Source organism: Anarhichas minor, unplaced genomic scaffold (genome assembly GCF_050575085.1).
Source record: "Anarhichas minor isolate MPS153535 unplaced genomic scaffold, ASM5057508v1 ptg000071l, whole genome shotgun sequence".
Taxonomy (NCBI): Eukaryota; Metazoa; Chordata; class Actinopteri; order Perciformes; family Anarhichadidae; genus Anarhichas; species Anarhichas minor.
The window spans coordinates 4,662,393-4,680,562 of record NW_027466517.1 but is presented as its reverse complement, the minus strand read 5'-3'; the positions used below and the strand labels follow the sequence as shown (position 1 = coordinate 4,680,562).

The 18,170-nt window shown below is 43.0% G+C and overlaps 1 protein-coding gene across 8 annotated transcripts in view; it reads left to right on the top strand.

The window, feature by feature from the left end:
* Positions 1–18,170, top strand: part of nlgn1 (neuroligin 1) — a 304,475-nt gene that overhangs the window by 102,093 nt on the left and 184,212 nt on the right. For 6 of the 8 annotated variants that reach the window (XM_076079313.1, XM_076079311.1, XM_076079312.1 and 3 more), the window contains one exon: positions 3,536–3,688. In XM_076079313.1, coding sequence (XP_075935428.1) covers positions 3,536–3,688 — 153 coding nt within the window. Of the gene's footprint in view, positions 1–3,530; positions 3,689–18,170 lie in introns of all 8 variants that reach the window. The other 2 variants (XM_076079318.1, XM_076079317.1) reach the window with 2 other exon arrangements.

The following is an 18,170-nucleotide window of genomic DNA, read 5'->3' as shown; positions in this document are numbered from 1 at the left end:
TAGGCTGAATGAGGATTGATTGATAAGTTAGGAGAATGGGAGAGTCTGGTTTAGATTTTTTCATTGTGTTGGCTCTGAGTCTTGCTGTGGCAGCCGATGAAAGATGCCAGGAAACCATGCTGAGAGTAAGCTTGATTGTATCAACTTAAAACCTCAAGGTACAGTGTTTTTCATAAACAGCGGGACCCGTTTCAGCCAGTCAATTCAGGTAAATCCATCAAATGCTCAAACACTGCGAAGACTATTTTATCCTAACCTCACCTCATTACCGCTGACCTTCGGCCCTGGACCAAAAGAGGCAGCCCTGCTGGATGTAGCCCGCTGCAGCAGAAATTAATGTATTAATACCCATAGAGGAAACAGTGACACATCATACAGCTCCTACAGAGTAGTCAGATATGGGAAATCCTCCCTATGTGCTTTAAAGAAAAACACACCATTTATATAGAATGACTTGGTTAGAACTCAGCAGCACTCTGTTCCTTCTCATCATCATCATCATCTTCATAATCATCATGTTTACTGTTGCTGCTGTCACCATCATTTGCATTAACATCATCCTCAGTTTAATGCTAGTTTGGCACTCCTCATTGCTGACATCATCATGACTTGTGACATAATTAAAATCATTTTAAATATCAGCAGCAGCAGCACCATCATCGTGGTTGCTGCCATCATCAACATCATCATCCAACCCGTTCTCACTCCCGTCAAATACCGAAGCTTGGTCAGTGGCCCCCAGAGTCTCAGAGTCTGAGACGTACCAGGCTTTCAACTAACTAAAAGAACCCGTCTGTGTCATTATTAGACTGTCGGAACAACTGATGTAGCGCAAAGAAGGAGATAGTCCGCATAGGGCGAGTGGGAGGGTTAGGGGTTAAACTAAGACTTTAAGCCAGGAGACCTCTGTTTTCTACCATGTGAAACCAAGTCAACATTGACTTATTTTACAGTAATTTGTTGGTTCTGTAACATCCGGACTTTACTAACTTTATGTAACAAACGTAGTTATTTTACGTAAAAAACAAACTTATTTCAACCCAAACCAGGATCTCCTCTAAACCTAAACATGTCGTTTTGTTGAGGAAGTAAACCTCAAAGCAAAATGAACCTATGTTGTAAGTTTATTTCGCAGAGAGACTGCATGCACGTAAAGAGCGACAACTGACACGTTTAACTGACGCCGGAAGGGAAACTCGAGCCTCATAGTTTGAGGCGTAGGGCCACTGACCGAGCATCTGTATTTGGTCAGTTGGGAGTGAGAAGGTGTTCAATCATCATGGCTGCCACCACCACCATCACACCATTATTGTCATGGCCGGGACATCAAAATCATCTTCCCCACCATCATCATCTCTTCACCAACATCATTGTCATGGTTGCTATTATCATCGTCATCATCCTCTTACACCATCATTGATATCAATATTCTCTTCATTGACACGCTGATGATTTAAGCTTTCCATCCTCCCTGCTACACACACATCTGCACTGTGAGCTACACACACACACACACACACACACACACAACTCTACCATAATCTCCTGACCTTTTAGTCAGGACTTTCTGGAAGCCTTCCAGAGGAGAATTATGATGTGCCACTACATTGTGGCCGCTTCCTGCTGCGACAGAGGGAGCACAGCAAATATAGGAGGGGAAAAAACTAAAACACTACAAAGGACAGAGGATGATAGAAGTGATGTAATGAGCTCTGCAGCGAGAGCGAGACGGAGGGAAGGACAAACATGCACACATGACGAAAAGAAGGCATTTTACCTAGATGTGCCTTATTTTCATTTCCCGCTAGATTTTTGTTTTCTTTTACCTCATTTCCTTCTGCCAAATGAGCTTTTTTCTAAGGCTGTGTATATTGCACACACTCTTAGTAAGATTTTTTTTTTGTTTGCAGTTGTCCAGTAGAAAGACAAACTTTCCCCTTTAATCATACACAAGGAAGGGGAGTGGAGGGTAAACCTATCATTTCTTTACTTTCCTTATTATTTAAATACATTTCTTCAATTAGATAAGACAGTTTCATCAAAATAATCATTGTGTAGTACATCATTTACAGTAGAGCCCTTTTACTCTATTCAAAAGCAACATTGAACCACTTATAGCAGTGTTATAGCAGTTCCTTCAGAGTTGAAGTCTGAGGTGTTTACATTATTTTGTCTAGCCACTGGTTTGTGAGTACTTGAAACACTCACTGTGGGGACACTCTCTTACTCCCCTAACAACTGCACGTCTTTTTTGCTCTCTTGTCTCAGAGGGCAACGCTTTTCGATTTTCTTGTTTGGTTAATTTTTAATCCCGCATAGACTCCCTAATCTCTCCCTGGACCCGAGTCCCTCAGTGGTAAAACATCAGTGGGATAAACGATGTGTGCCGCCACGTGTACTGATGGAGATAGTTAGGAAGCGAGATGAAAAGCTTCGTCTCTGAGATGCAGCAGATGAAAGCGAAAGCTTGTTTTGAACGTGGGTTGCAGCGTGCTGTTAGATCTCTCTAAGTCTCTGCATCCTTTTTGCTCACAATCCGGCCCGTATTAGAACCACATCAAGGACTGAAGCTTTACAATGCAGCCCTCCTTTCTTCCTCTCTAATCAGCCAGATGTAACTCATTTTACTACGGCTAATTCTGCCGCTAACAGCAGGTTCTCCTTACCTTGACCTCATATTTCACAGATGCAGCTACACATTCACAAACATCCCCGTGGTAATAGAACCACACCTCCAGCTTTCTTTGCGGTATAAGTCATTTTAGTACTCATCATCCACTGCATATTTTATTTAGCTACTGTCTAATTACACTGTGATTTATGGAAATGTTAAAGCAGTAATTCCAAAGCCGAAACAACATCCTGTCCTTCACATTAACGAAACACTTCATAATATTCAAAAAGACAAGTGTCCCATTCAGTTGTTAGTTGTGTTTAATTCCCCTTGCTGCCAGTAAGAGCTCACATGCATTTATATTCACAAAGTCGAGGCACACATTCCCTGCAGCTAAACAACTATGAAGTGCTAACCTGAATTCAAATTAAAGTTTCAATAAAGCAATGCTTTTTCATAAAAATGGTCCAACCTATTATGCCATTTAAAAAATGTTTTTTATTAGATTCTCCTCCAGATTAATCGCACAAGTTTTACCGCAACATGGTTTGACAGTTTAGATTGCCACTCTTGCATGTTGACAGTCTATTGCCTGGAGGAAAATTAAAAGCCGGCTCTTTAAATATCCTGTTTCATCAAATATGGATTTAAAATAGGCTAATAAATATATAACATTTTTCAATCACCACGACCATGTCACAGCCTTCATGAAAAAGGAGTGGTTTGACGCCTCAAACTAACAAGGTCTCCATGTTAAAGCCAGTGTGCCAAGATTACTCAGAAAAAAAAGAAAAAGAAATAAAGAGGTGGCTAAAGCCCCCTTAAGTATTGGAATTTCATCTCTGGCTGTCACCTTCAATCTGTCATCTAATCAGTCCTTCTGCCTTCTCCACCTCCTCCTCTTCCTCCCCCCTCCTCCAGACATTAGGGAGAGTGGAAGCCCCAAGCCGGTGATGGTTTTCATCCACGGGGGCTCCTACATGGAAGGAACTGGGAATATGTTTGACGGCAGCATCCTGGCCAGCTATGGAAATGTGATCGTCATAACTGTCAACTACCGGCTGGGCATCCTAGGTAAGGACCCTGCTCTACTGTGTGATACACAACATCTCATGTTGGAGCCCTGCTTTCTCTCTTTGTCCTTCCCTTATTGGTGATTGCATTAGCTTATGCTTTCTTTCTTTCTTTGCATTGACCTCTTCTGGTGATTCCATGTGTTGCTGCTGGTATTCACTTGTGACTTAAGCTTAGCATAAAGGCTAAGTTAGGATTCTTTCTTTCTTTCTTCCTCCTCCCCTTGTAACTTGCCTTCATCGTTGGTGATTCCATGTGCTGCTGCTGGTGATATTCCAGAGAGCTTAGTTTGGTGTGATTCTGATTATTTGACTGGAGTTTGAGTTCCTTGCTTGGTCTAATTGGTGTTTTCTCTTGTTGGTAATAAACTCGACTTAGTTGATTACAGTTCAGACACTTGTACCCAAAGGCTGGATTTGAATCATTGAGATTGAGGGCTGTGACTTGTCCTCCTCTTGTGCTACAGTGTGAGGTAATATTGGGAAAGTCAAAGGCAAAGCACACTCTTAAAAATAATGTGTCATCTTTTTTTTTCTACTCAGCATTCCCTCATCATCAGTCAAGCAGATTATTTATCATTGCAGTGTGCGACTTCACAAATAGATTTTTTTATATCTATATTGTGGGCATAATGCTCCTTCCAAACCCATTTCATCTTTAAAAGGAACCCCATACAAGTTTTATTCAGGTGTTGATGATGATAGACATACTAAAATGATGATGTTGTGATGTAATATCTCGACTTTTATTTTCATAATATACACAGCAATTTAGTAGCCACAGACATATCCATATCGAGGCTATTCAACATCAGAATGTTTGCTGGATTATCATGTGTACTGATACATGTGCTACGGGAATACATCTACTGCAGAGCCGACACTTGGACTCTGGGATGTGGCCCAGTTATCTCTTATGCATCTATTCTCCCCGTCCTCTGTCGTGTACTTTAATCTACCATGGCAATGTCTCCTCTGATCTTCAGTCCCTTCTTTTTTTTTCATTTTCCTCCTCATCTATCTTATCTCTTTTCATCAGTCTAATTCCTAATTCCTTTCCTCCAGTGTGAGGATGTCACAGCGTTACCCAGAAGGCAGGCGACACATGACGGAAACAACGGTTTGCTGCCTCCGTCCGAAATGAGACTGTGCTGTCATTTGTTTGGATGGAAGGAACTGATTCCATTTCCACGTTGTTTTGGTTTCTGGGCTTTTTCTTTCTATCTTAATAAACTATACCAGAATAAAGATAAAGGGCAATATCCACCTTTCATTCATGTAGAATACCATTTGTCTGGGGGGTATGTGGGTATGAAGAATGAGCATCCAGGCTTCCAGGCGATTCTTTGAGATGTTGACAGCAGGCACAGAACATGACACACAGATGCATTGTCTTTGTGTGTCCCTCTCCCCAGTCTCTCCCAGTGTACAGGCCAAGCACATGCATCAACTACTGTATAGACGGTGATACAGAACATACTGTGAAAATACTGAGACACACCGTGTGATGGTTCCCTGCCATGGTTCTGGGTTGTGTGTGTGTGTCCCTTTAAATGGCAGGATCCGGGAGATTGCAGACTGGAGACACCTGGGCCAGGGCTCCAGTATAAAGCTCCGCCTTCCTGGCAACATGGGGCTCTCTCCTATCACCCTGTGGAGGAGCGAGGACGGCTCGTCCCAAACACCATTTGTCATTGGACGACTTTGTTATGTCGAATAAAACTCTTTTCTTTTGGGAAACTGTCTGCGTCTCCCTGAATAGGTCATGGCGGTCAGAGCCAGGTCGTGACACACCGTCACAACTATGAGCGTTTCTTAAGTCCACAGTCTAAAACTTCAAATCATTGTGAGGCATGAGTGCTAACCTGAGTACTAATCGGAAGACTAGAAAAGAGAGAAACAAGTAGAGTGTGAGGGCTGGTTGTACTGGACCCAAGAGCTGACACAGAGACGGCAGAGTAGGTGAAGGAATGGGTTTTAATAGGTAATGGTTGGCGGGGGAAAGGGAGGCAGATGATAGCTGGAGGACAGGCTGGCTGAGGAACGGGCTGGTGACTTGTAGAGCAGGGGGAGAATGCAGGCAGGGAGGGGAGGCGGCGTGAGTGGCGGTGGCTGGGCTGCGACGTAGGCACGGAGATCTTTAGACACAGGAAGAAGAGGTTAACCGTCAATTAGACAATAGAAAGCACAAGAAAATACTCTAGTGGAAACAAGACACAGAGCGGCCAAGGTTCTAGCTACCACTGAGCTGACCAAACAATCTGCCGATGAGTGGGAAGAAAGCCGGGGTCCAACATTGACTAGGGTTGAGTGGAAAAACAGCCCAAAAGAACAGAAAAGTAAAGGCTAAATCAATTCCATCTTCTAACTATTTTGGACATGCCAGGATCCTCAGGTCCATGAATCTGGTGTCTCTCTGTTACTGATGTGCGAGCTCTTACCTGCTGCAGGCCTCATGGTTTTGAGGGAAAGTGTATCCCTGCTGGTTAACATGAGGCCCCGCTGTTTGCTCTCAGATTAGACTCCATGTGTTTGTGTTTACCCCCCTGGCAATGGACAAAAGCATACGGCTTTACCTCAACAAACATGTGATGGTGTGTTTGCGTGTGTGTATGAGTGACATGGAGTGAGTGTGTACTCAGTACTCAGTGCTACAGGAGGTGTAAGACTCATAACCGCTGGACTCTGCAGTCAGTCATCCACTTTTAGTAAATATTTGAGTTCACTAAGTAGCTCCACTGCCAGAAATACCCATCATAACAAGCCAGCAAGTAGTATGGAGTAGAGTATTGAGTAAAGGGGGTTGGCAGGGTTAATCATTACTTTTTGTCAATTCACATGAAAAAAAACCTGAATTGATTGTGCCACATGTATTATGAACTCATAATGGTGAATGTTTAAGTTCTACAAATCTTTAGTCCCAATACCACACAAAATGGAAAAACAAACATGTTTGTAACACTGAATAACAGCGTGGTAAAGACAGCATGGCAGCATTTATTTTACTCTAAATGGGACCATAATTTACTCAATTTAAAATCATGCAGTATTGGATCAGACTTCAATCTAGTTATTGAGACCATAAACTCATAAACTCATCATGACTATTAGGAAAATGTTTACTGAGGTAATAAATTAGAAATGGTGTCATTTTCTCAGACTTCTGCGCAAGTCTACCTCTTTTTGCAACTAGAAGAGTCGTTCATGCATTGTTTAATCCCAATGAGAGATGTTTTTTTCCAGCAGATTAAGCCTATACAGACTCTAGGAAAGATGTATCATGTAAGTTTTTCTCCATTTGGCACATTAAATAGACCATCAAATGACATTATAAATACCTGATAGTGTAATGATGATTTAATTCATTAATTTGCTTCACTGTTCAGTTCATGGAGTGTTTGCATGACACAGAGTTTGCCAACTACTTTCACACTCAACAAACAAACACACAGGATTACTTTGGAACCGTGGTTTGGCCGTGGTAAACCTCTTCAATCGCCCCACCCCTACCCCGGACAGATGGTATGTTTCCTAAAAGCCTCCAGGGGCAGACCAGCACTGACCATGCATGGTAATGAATGAAATAATGAAGGTGAGTCTGATTCACAAGGAACCACGAGGTATTGAACATCTCAAAAAGACATGTTAAGATCCTCGACTAAAAGACTGAAACCGTCTTCCAGATTCATAATTATGTCCACAAGCCGGCCAGTCAGCCTCCGTTAACATTGGTTAACGTTGGTTGAGCTTTACCCAACCAGCCATTGCAGCACCTGTGTGCTTGGAGATGCTGCTCTGCTGACAGAACTCTCTACTGTAGCACCGGTGAATTTTGGCTTCTTGGCTTAGTGCAATGGTTCCCAAACTTTTTCTGTCGAGCCCTCCTTTGATGATATAGGAACATTGTAAGCCCCCCCACCGCACCCGACCCCACCGCACCCAAATGAGTCGTACCTTCTTTGTTTTGAATTAATTGCATAATAATATATAAACTCTATAACATATTTGTTTTTCTTTCTAAAATAAGTACACATCACTTCACTTTTACACGTCACAGTTTATTGTTCAGTTTGTTTTACTGAAAAAAAAAATAGCAATAATAAAATCAATTTCCAAAAAGATTGGACTTTAGATTGCTTTCAGACATATTAATTGCATTACATTCTTAAATATATTTTCAAGTAAAATGAACTTCAAATGTTAACATTGAAGTTAGGAACAGTGCAACACCTTACATTTCCCCATGTAACAGTAGGTTTTTCAAACTGAATTAGTGTGCAAGAAAATAATAATAATGATTATTATTATTAACTCCTCCGCTATTGTGTGAGCCTTTTTGCTTTGTAGGCTACTTTGTAGGAAGCGAGTTGTGCTTTCACAGCGACAGATGCAGCTTTTACAAAGTCACTCTATTCCAATGTCTTTTGGAAAAACTCAAGGTGCTTGTTCACATGATCGGGGTGGTGGGTTTCCAAGTGTCTTTTCAATGTAGTGGGCTTCATACAGTCTGCCGGCAGTATGGTAAGACACACAACACACTGGGTCTCTCTTCTTGGCCGACTTTACTGCTTGTTAAGGGACAGATACGCCTCGTTATATTTTCTTGCTTTTACCTTTTTTTGTGCCGTTGTTGTGGTGGTCTACAGCTACAGCCTACAGCTGTAACAGACTTGCCATCTGATTTGCGCTTTATACCAGTCACACATCTGTCCATCTTGCTACATCAGTTCCTTCCTGTAGTGACTTTAACAAATATCCATTTTATATCTGAAAGCCACTGGGGGTGAACGGGAGAACTTGTTCGGACGCGTGTTCTATGCCACAAACATTTCACTGTCTTTCTTTCGATCCATAGAAATGTACTTATTATTTATAGTCTACGGTTGTTGGCAGTTTAATATCTAGTAAATCCAAATATAAATAGGTCTACTGCTCCACAACACAACATAGTGGTTGTTTGCAACTGCCAATACATGAAACCAATACATACACAGAGCTTGTTTGTTGCGACTCCAAGCAGCGGACTGTGCCTTTAAGGCCAGGCCCTTACAGTGTTGAGTTTGTTTCGGCCCAGCCAAAACCTTTAATCATGTTGATTGATGAGGTGCATTTCCCTGACTCAAACCTTCTCCAAATACCCCTTCCATTCCAGCCATACATCAGCCATTCAGCCAATTCATCAAGCCTCTGATTGTTTTAAGATATACCTGGCCAGTAAAATATCCATTTTACTGCACAGGCACTGCTTCTCTAACTCTGCCCCACTGTGAGCACCACCATCACATCCAAGCAGCCCTACTGAGAAAAGACTGTGCAGGAAAAGGTCTGGCAAGCAGCTGCAGGCCCGAAACAACATGCAAGCACAGCCGCAGAAATCAATGTAATTGAATTAATATGCCAATTATGAAATCATTAATGAATAATATTTGTATGTATGGTTCTTGTGTACTTATGGATATTATCATAATATGATTAGTTCAAAAGATTAAAAAACATACACAAATCCCAATAACATTTTTGGAAAAACTATTTATAATTATTTATTGTTCCATGATGGTCCACATTCTGAGAAATTTCATAACGTGTACTTTTGTTTTAACATGCAGAACACTATGAAACTTACATGCTATCCCAGTTAGGACTGTGTGTGCTTGCTTGAGGAGCATTCCCTAATGTTTACCTTTCCTACTATTACGCTCTCTCTGTCTCATATATCTTCTTTCCTTTTCTCCCTCTACATTAATTGGGCATTCTCTTTCCCGTTAGTTTTTGTCCTGCTGGCTAAATGCTGAGGACTATTATTTTCAGGCTTATTAATTTTTCTCCCTCAAACAAATACCCCAATGATTTCGGTTCATTACTCTTTCTGTGCCTCTGTGCCTTCTTTTCTTCTTTACAAGTGGCCCCGACACATGCTTGTTCAGAAACCCATGGGCCGCATCTGACAAAGTGCTTCACTTGAGTCTTTATTAGCGGCTAATGATTACTTTCCTTCCAAACATCTGGATTTGTATCTGCACTCTCTCTCCGTGTACCATTGTTGAGATCAGCTTAACATGATGAATACAGAATACAGAACACAGTTATTTGTATCCAGTGGTGTATAGTAACGAAGTAGAAATACTTCGTTACTGTACTTAAGTCGTTTTTTTGTACTTTACTTTTCTATTTATATTTCTGTTGACTTTTACTTTTACTTCACTACATTTTGCAAAGAAAACTGATACTTTGACTCCGATACATTTCCCCTGAAACCTTCGTTACTCGCTACAAAATCAAATCTATCTTTTGAAAAAAAATGAATCGTGAGACCAACGTCGGGGACTGTGGTGGAACACAGACTGCAAGCAAGCAGGTTTGGCGAATCAGTGGTCCTAGCTTGCAAGTTAAATCATTGGTTAATCACGTTAATGCGCAATTGCAAACAAGTGCTCTCAAAGCCGCGGTGTTTTGATTCCCAGTGATGCCCAGGATGCTATATGCTATAGCTAGCGGGCGACTACACAAGTAGAATTCCACTCTACGATGACTGATTTCATGATGGAAGCAGAAATGGAAGCACCTGCTACTCCCGCAACAAACGACGGTGGTGACGAAGACCAACACCCGTGGATCGCTAGCGAGTTAGTGAGCTGAGGAAGTGTTGACAGTTGTGAGATTTTGTTGATTTGAGTCATCTTAGCTATAATCATTGCAGCACTAGTTGGCTAACGTTAGCTAACTTAACGTTAGCTAGCCACCACACCATAGGATTGACAGGAGCCGTGAGAGCGCAGCATTAGGGAAATCCTTCCCAGCTGTGCGCAAGCTGTCTGTGAAGCTGAACACACCTCTACCTGCCTCAGCGGCCTGTGAAAGGCTATTTAGCATCGCAGGACTAGTCTTCAGCCCAAGAAGAGCGAGACTGAATTCTCGCAATTTTGAAAACCAACTTCTTTTGAAGATGAACAGGACATTTTTCAGTTTCAAGTAATGACTGGGTTGTTACTTTCGGTGCTGCTTTAGTATTGATCATGTTTTGATATTTGAGTCATTTTGTGGATGATCAGATGGAGTTATGATGGTAGCAGTCGCCCAATTGCAGATTCAGCTTGAGCAAAACCTTTGTCTATTGTGTTCAAATCAGGCCCATAGGAGTTTACAAGGCAGGTGTCCTTTCTCACAACACTGACCTGATGCATCAAGTGGATATTTTTTGCTGAACACAATATTATGCATTTGCCCTCTACATCCTCTAGTCGGAATGAGCATACTTATAAACGCACTGTTACAACTCCTTCATAGTGTCATATTGCTTTTCGGAGAATTATGATGATAAGTTCATAGTAGATGCAAAGTATACTTATGTACAATATATTATGTTGAACATTGTTGCTCCTGGATGGATCACAGCCAATTATTTTCAACACAGCTCCATGTCCTTGGTCATGGTGGCCACAGCACTTAAAAGAATAAACTTCATAATTCTCAAAATTCTGACCCTTTGCTTTTTTATTAACAGCATTTACTTGTACTTTTACTTTTGATACGTAAGTACAATAAATATCAGATACTTTAAGACTTTTACTCAAGTAGTATTCTAATAGGTGACTTTTACTCTTACTGACTCTTACTGGAGTCATTTTCCAGTAAGGTATCTTTAATTTTACTCAAGTATGGCTTTTGGGTACTTTATACACCACTGTTTGTATGTAATGACTCGTTATATCATCAATGTATTTATTTAATAAAAGCTTCTTAAACTATGTGGGTGAATGTTTGGCGCTGTAGTGTTGAGACGTTGAGATAGTTAAGTGTTTTACATGGGATAGCTTAGTGGCGTTATTGTCATGACAACAGAGTAAATCAACTCTTTCTACAGTCAGACTCATCACACGTCTCAACACTACAGCACCAAACATTCAACCAAATAGTTTAAGAAGCTTATATTAAATAAATACATTGATGATACAATGAATCATTACATACAAATAATTCAGTGTTTGTGCAGTTTATTCACGTTCAATTGAGGGAGAGTGGCAGAAACATGACTTCATAACAGTTATACATGTTTATTATTTAGAATATTTGTTTATTTATATAATTTAGCTCTCCATGAATGGATCGCTAGAGCAAACACGTTTGAAAACGCGCAACTTTTACTTTGAAGGCGAGCTGTGTCTGTTTCCGACTCTCGACTTCCTTTACTCAATTTTCACTATTAAAATTGGATAATGGAACAAGCTGAGGTTTTGGTGCACGTGTTCTTTCAATGCAACAATAACACAGACTAAGCGTTAACCGCGTTTAGGCAGCATCGGCTATTGAACAACAAACTCACACGTAGCAGAAAACATTTACATGAACACAAGTAGACCAATGAATGAAGGCGATACCCTTAAACTGACATTGTTCATTATACAACGTGAACAATGGAAAATTAATTCTACTTCGTGCACAAACCGTGTTTAGTGTAATTTTATGTTTTAATATGTTCTGTATAGATGTTAAATATATCTTGTGAGAGTCCTCAGGAAGCTATTTAGCTCTTTATGGAGCCATTTTGTAAACTAAAACGTTTTTATCATTGAGGCTTGGCTGTGTTGTTAAGTTTCTGTTTTTGCAGCCAAGACAAGGCTCTAAAATAAGTGTGTGTGTGTGTGTGTGTGTTAATGTATCATCAGCATTGCCATGCTGCTTGGATGTTTCTTCCTGTAAATTAGCCGAGTGAAGAGCAGACATTTCCTCAGCTATTTTAGGGCAGAGGGAGCTTTGATCAGTGGACATGCTGCATTGAGACATGCTGTACTATGTGCTGCAATAGATCCCATTTTTACCACCCTGTCATGTCAAAATCCCACTATTTACTGAGAAGAAATATTTCCTTTCATATTTCTTATATATAAAATATGTTCCTCTTAGTATGCCAGATAATCACAGCAAGACTTAGTTCAGATATTTCCTTTAGTTTAGTCCTGTAATTATAATAAAGTACCCACATATGAGCTGTTTAAATGTGAGATGTTGCAGTAGAATCAAACCTCTACGGACACACCTCACAGAGACAGATAACATGATTACAGACCACAGCTTTCCATCAGATTTATCGTGAAATTGGCCCAAATTTGCCATTTAATTAGCATGCAGTCTGCTCCCTCACCTCACCTCCGGTGTCCGTCAAGCTGAAGAAGGAGACCTTCAAGGCCTGGTTGGCCCAGGGGTCTCCCGAAGCAGCTGACAGGTACCGGCAGGCCAGAAGGGCTGCAGCTGCGGTGGTCGTGAATGCTAAAACTCGGGCATGGGAGGAGTTCGGGGAGGCCATGGAGAAGGACTTTCGGTTGGCCTCAAGGAGGTTCTGGCAAACCATCCGACGACTCAGGAAGGGAAAGCAGGGCTTACCCCGGGTTGTTCTCAGCAGGGGGGGGGAACTGCTGACCCGGACAGGGGACATCGTCGGGCGGTGGAAAGAGCACTTTGAGGAACTCCTAAACCCGACCAACATGTCCTCTGCAGAGGAGGCAGCGCCTGAAGATCTAGGGGGAGGCTCACCCATATCCCTGGCAGAGGCCGCTGAGGTAGTCAAAAAGCTCCTCGGTGGCAAGGCGCCGGGGGTGGATGAGATCCGCCCTGAGATGCTGAAAGCGCTGGACATAGTTGGGCTGTCCTGGCTGACACGCCTCTTCAATGTCGCATGGGGGTCGGGATCAGTGCCCATGGACTGGCAGACCGGGGTGGTGGTTCCCATTTTCAAAAAGGGGGACCGGAGAGTGTGCTCGAATTACCGGGGTATCACACTACTCAGCCTCCCGGGGAAGGCTTATGCCAGGGTGCTGGAAAGGAGGCTCCGACCGTTTGTCGAACCTCAGATTCAGTGGACCAGCTCTTTACCCTCGCAAGACTACTGTAGGGGTTCTGGGAGTTTGCCCAACCAGTCTACATGTGCTTTGTGGACTTGGAGAAGGCTTTCGACCGGGTCCCTCGGGGGTTCTTGTGGGGGGTGCTGCGGGAGTATGGGGTGCCGGACCCATTACAACGGGCGATCCGGTCTCTGTACGACTGCAGTAGGAGCTGTGTCCGCATTCTCGGCAATAAGTCAGACACGTTCCCGGTGGGTGTTGGCCTCCGCCAGGGCTGCCCTTTGTCTCCGGTCCTGTTCGTGACTTTCATGGACAGGATATCTAGGCGCAGCCGGGGGGTGGAGAACGTCAGGTTCGGGGGTCTCGGGATCGCCTCTCTGCTGTTTGCAGATGATGTGGTCCTGTTAGCCTCCTCGGATCGTGACCTCCAGCATTCACTGGGGCGGTTTGCAGCAGAGTGTGAAGCGGCGGGGATGAGAGTTAGCACCTCCAAATCTGAGGCCATGGTGCTCTGCCGGAAACCGGTGGATTGCTCCCTCCAGGTGGGGACGGAGTGCCTACCTCAAGCAAAGGAGTTCAAGTATCTCGGGGTCTTGTTCACGCGTGAGGGTAAGATAGAGCGGGAGATCGACAGACGGATCGGTGCGGCTGCAGCAGTAAAGCAGGCGCTGCACCGGACCGTCTTGGTGAAGAGGGAGCTGAGCCGGAAGGCAAAGCTCTCAATTTACCACTCTGTCTACGTTCCTACCCTCACCTATGGTCACGAACTCTGGGTCGTGACCGAAAGGACAAGGTCGCAGCTACAAGCGGCCGAAATGAGCTTCCTCCGTAGGGTGGCCGGGCTCAGCCTTAGAGATGGGGTAAGGAGCTCGGTCATCAGGAGGGAGCTTGGAGTCGAGCCGCTACTCCTTCGCGTCGAAAGGAGTCAGCTGAGGTGGTTCGGGCATCTAATTAGGATGCCTCCCGGACGCCTCCCACTGGAGGTTTTCCAGGCACGTCCAACTGGGAAGAGACCCCGGGGAAGACCCAGAACACGCTGGAGGGATTACATCTCCCAGCTGGCCTGGGAACGCCTCGGGATCCCCCAGAATGAGCTGGAACATGTTGCCGGTGAGAGGGAAGTCTGGGTCAGCCTGCTTGGCCTGTTGCCACCGCGACCCGACCCCGGATAAGCGGAGGAAAATGGATGGATGGCAGTCTGCTCCAGTCAGTATTTTCTATATTTGTTATGATACTTTTATTACATATTGTTTTTTTATACCCTGAATGGGAATATAAGCTTTTATTTTGCTTGTGAATTCTACGACATCCTGTTTGTTATCAGAAATCAGTTTTCCAGATGAAATATAATTCTAAATGATATTACAACCTTGGTGAGAATACAATGTTGTCCTTTTGATAATCTGTAATGTGCTGGGTATATAGTGCTATTTAAACATGGCTAATGGCAGCTAAAATGTGCTTACATTTTTAGCTGATAGCAGGTTCATTACAAATCTGACCACCGTATATATGAAGTGTTGTTGTCTTGTAGCTAAAGCCACCAGGACCGTATCATTTGGAAACCACTCTTTGCTTTTTTTGGCACAGTCTTGGCATTATGGCGTACTAGTCTCCTGGCCATTGTGTGGTTCTCTCTTTCAGCCATCGCTTGGTTTGTTTGTGTCCTGCTCATTTGGCAAAGTGTCCTTGGCATAAGTGTTTATTCAGTGAGTGGAATGCAATGCCAGTAGAAGCTATGCTATGCTAATGGTGATCTGGCACTTTAGGGGTTGGCATGGCGAGGTTCACAGCAGCTCTGCCGATGCGTTAGGGATCAGATTAATCTGGCCGAGTCCGGGACAACAGATGACCATCTGGGCACGCACCACAGCACCAGGCCACCAGCCCACCGTACTGCACACAGTGATATGCATGTTTCATGTATCATGTGATATACACGGTCAAGGCCATTGTCTGGTTCCAATACAACATTTTACAAAGGATGAATTATAAAATCAGTCGATCAATGCACATACAATTGTTGCGGTTTTCATTCAGCCATTTGTTGCAGAAACCATAATGGCTGTCGTTTAACGGTCCACCTACTAGCTCTAGCCCATGTTGGCTTAAAGGTAAGCATGGACGTTTATTAAGCCAACATGGACGATAAATTCTTACAGTGCTGTGAAATCATAACTGCTACAGAGCTTGCATGTGGCGGATCAATCTCCATGACAACTGAGCAAACGCCATCTGCTGGTGAAGCAGCCAACTCGCAGGGAAAAGTTGCCATTGCACATTTCTGCTTCTTCGGTAACCTACGTTTTACAGTAACCGATTTTATTTTGTTTCAGTGGTCATATACGTATGTATATACATGAAAGTTGACCTCTGCATTAACCCAAACTAAGGATTTTAGAAGCAGTGGGCTACTGTAAAGTGTCCCCACTTCGACATGCAGACAGTGGGTGGGGATCGAGTCGCCAACCTGCTGACTGAAGGACGACCACTCTATGCACTCGGCTACAGCTGCCTTTGTAGCCCCATGTGGCAGCGTGATATGAGGCTGATTTGAAACATATTTTTGGTTCAGTAACGTCAACATTCAACGTATTCCGTATCTTGCAGCAATGTACAAAGCCATGCATTTTTCTGGTGACCGGGTTGGTTGAAGGCTTTGGAAAAATGTATTGGACCTTGAGTTACAGTTCTTTGTCAAACTGTCCAGGTTCAAGAATAACGTTTATTCTTGAGTAATCTGTAGTTAGAATGACTGGAAGATATTTGAGCACATGGATAATATAATTCCAAATCCTGTCAGACTCTGGACGCTCTGCGAGGCCGAAGTGGGCAAATGAAACCAGCCAATGGACAGTCTGCATGTGCATGCTTTCTATCTGTGATCCACTCTGAACTAACAATGGACTCTCCTTCCTATCCTCTTCTGCCTTGTTTGACTTGAATAACTTATTTTTATCCTTCTTTGTCCTGCTATGAAACTAAAAATACTAACACCACCCATACTAAATAAAGAAAGCATTCTCTGCTAAAACATACTCCTAGTATTACCAATGTGAAATATACTAACTAAAGTGCAGAATGTGCCTAAAACTGAGATTACTTTGAGTATTGTTTCTTCCTACTTATCTAACTTCCACAATCTGCCCTGCAATGACTGAAAACTCATACAGCTAGCTTAGTAACGATCAAGTCTACTCGGAAAACCAATGAATTTCTAAATTTCACCAACAAACATTACAAACAAAGTTGCTGCAATTACAGTATCTCTGCATTTTGTGTTGGCATTATCCAGTCATAGTGAGTATGAGCTTTCATACTTGTTTAATTGTATAACCTCCTTTCCTTTTCTTCCTCTTCTTGCTTTTCTTGACACCTTCATTTTCTTTGCATGTATTTTGTCGGCCTTCCTTCCTATCCATCTAATCAATAATGAAACCATTATATTGTTTAAATTGAAGGTTTATTTGCTAGGTCACAATTGATGATGGGGTTTGTGTGATTGGTTTGTAAAAGCCACTCCTCTAAGTTGTGTATTGGTGCAACTGATTGGCATTTCTATGGATATTTAGTCTTACAAAAAACATGCCCTTATTGCGATTAATCAAACAAAAAGACAGGGAAATGGCTCAATACATGTTGAAGAACACACATATAGTTTTTCTTTATACCCTTGTGTGGGTTTGTGGGGGGATGGAGCATATCCCAGCATGCATTGGGTAAGAGGCAGAGTGCACCCTGGAGAGGATGCTAGTCCTATCACTTCCTAATTTCACCCAACCGGTGAATTACATTTCTCAACCTACCCATTGTATTTATGATTGGTCCACCAAGTGGGTTCCCTGGGCAGATTGGGGGTCACTTTAATTCAGCTTTGTGGTTGTATCTCAATTACAGTCTTACAGCTAAGGCTACAGTTGGCCTGACGTGGGTCAAAGAGACCAGCTGATTGGCTAGAGATTGGATAGAAGCTGATTGGTGGGCAGGGGATAAGGGGGCAGATGGAGAGATGGGTTGAGAAGCTAAATGAGATTACATCCCTCCACACCGAGGTATTACTAGGCACCTCACTGTATGTGTGTGTACACAGAACCCCCTGTGGCTGTGTTATTTATCAATCAAAGCTTTGGCCTCTGCTTGTGTGGGAATGCATGCAGGAGCATGAGTGTGCGTATGCGCCGGCCTGTGTGAGTGCAATGGGGCTAATGCAGCAGATGGACACATATAGCAGTAGGATCAAAGCATGTGCTGTGTAACACCTCTGATCACTGCTAACTACATAATGTAGGGGAGTGGACCAGTCCAGTCACTGAACAACTGTCTGATGTGTGTGATGATATTTTAAAATCGTAATTGTATTTCCCACACAGTTAACTGTCTGGCTGTCTTCTATTCTCTGGTTTGGTTTTGATCAGATCAGATTCTCAGGCTGTCAGCTTCTCTGCAGCCCACTGAGGAACTCGCTATATTATCTGCCGGCACCAAATAAAACCATTCCCAACAAGCAATAAAGAAGACAGAGAGACCAAGGGAGCGAACGATGAGGAGAAAATGTGATTTAAGACTCGACGGGGGTCGTCCGGCCTGCACGACACAAGCCATCTGATTGGTTATCAGCTCGAGCCACAAATCTGCCGTCGCCATATT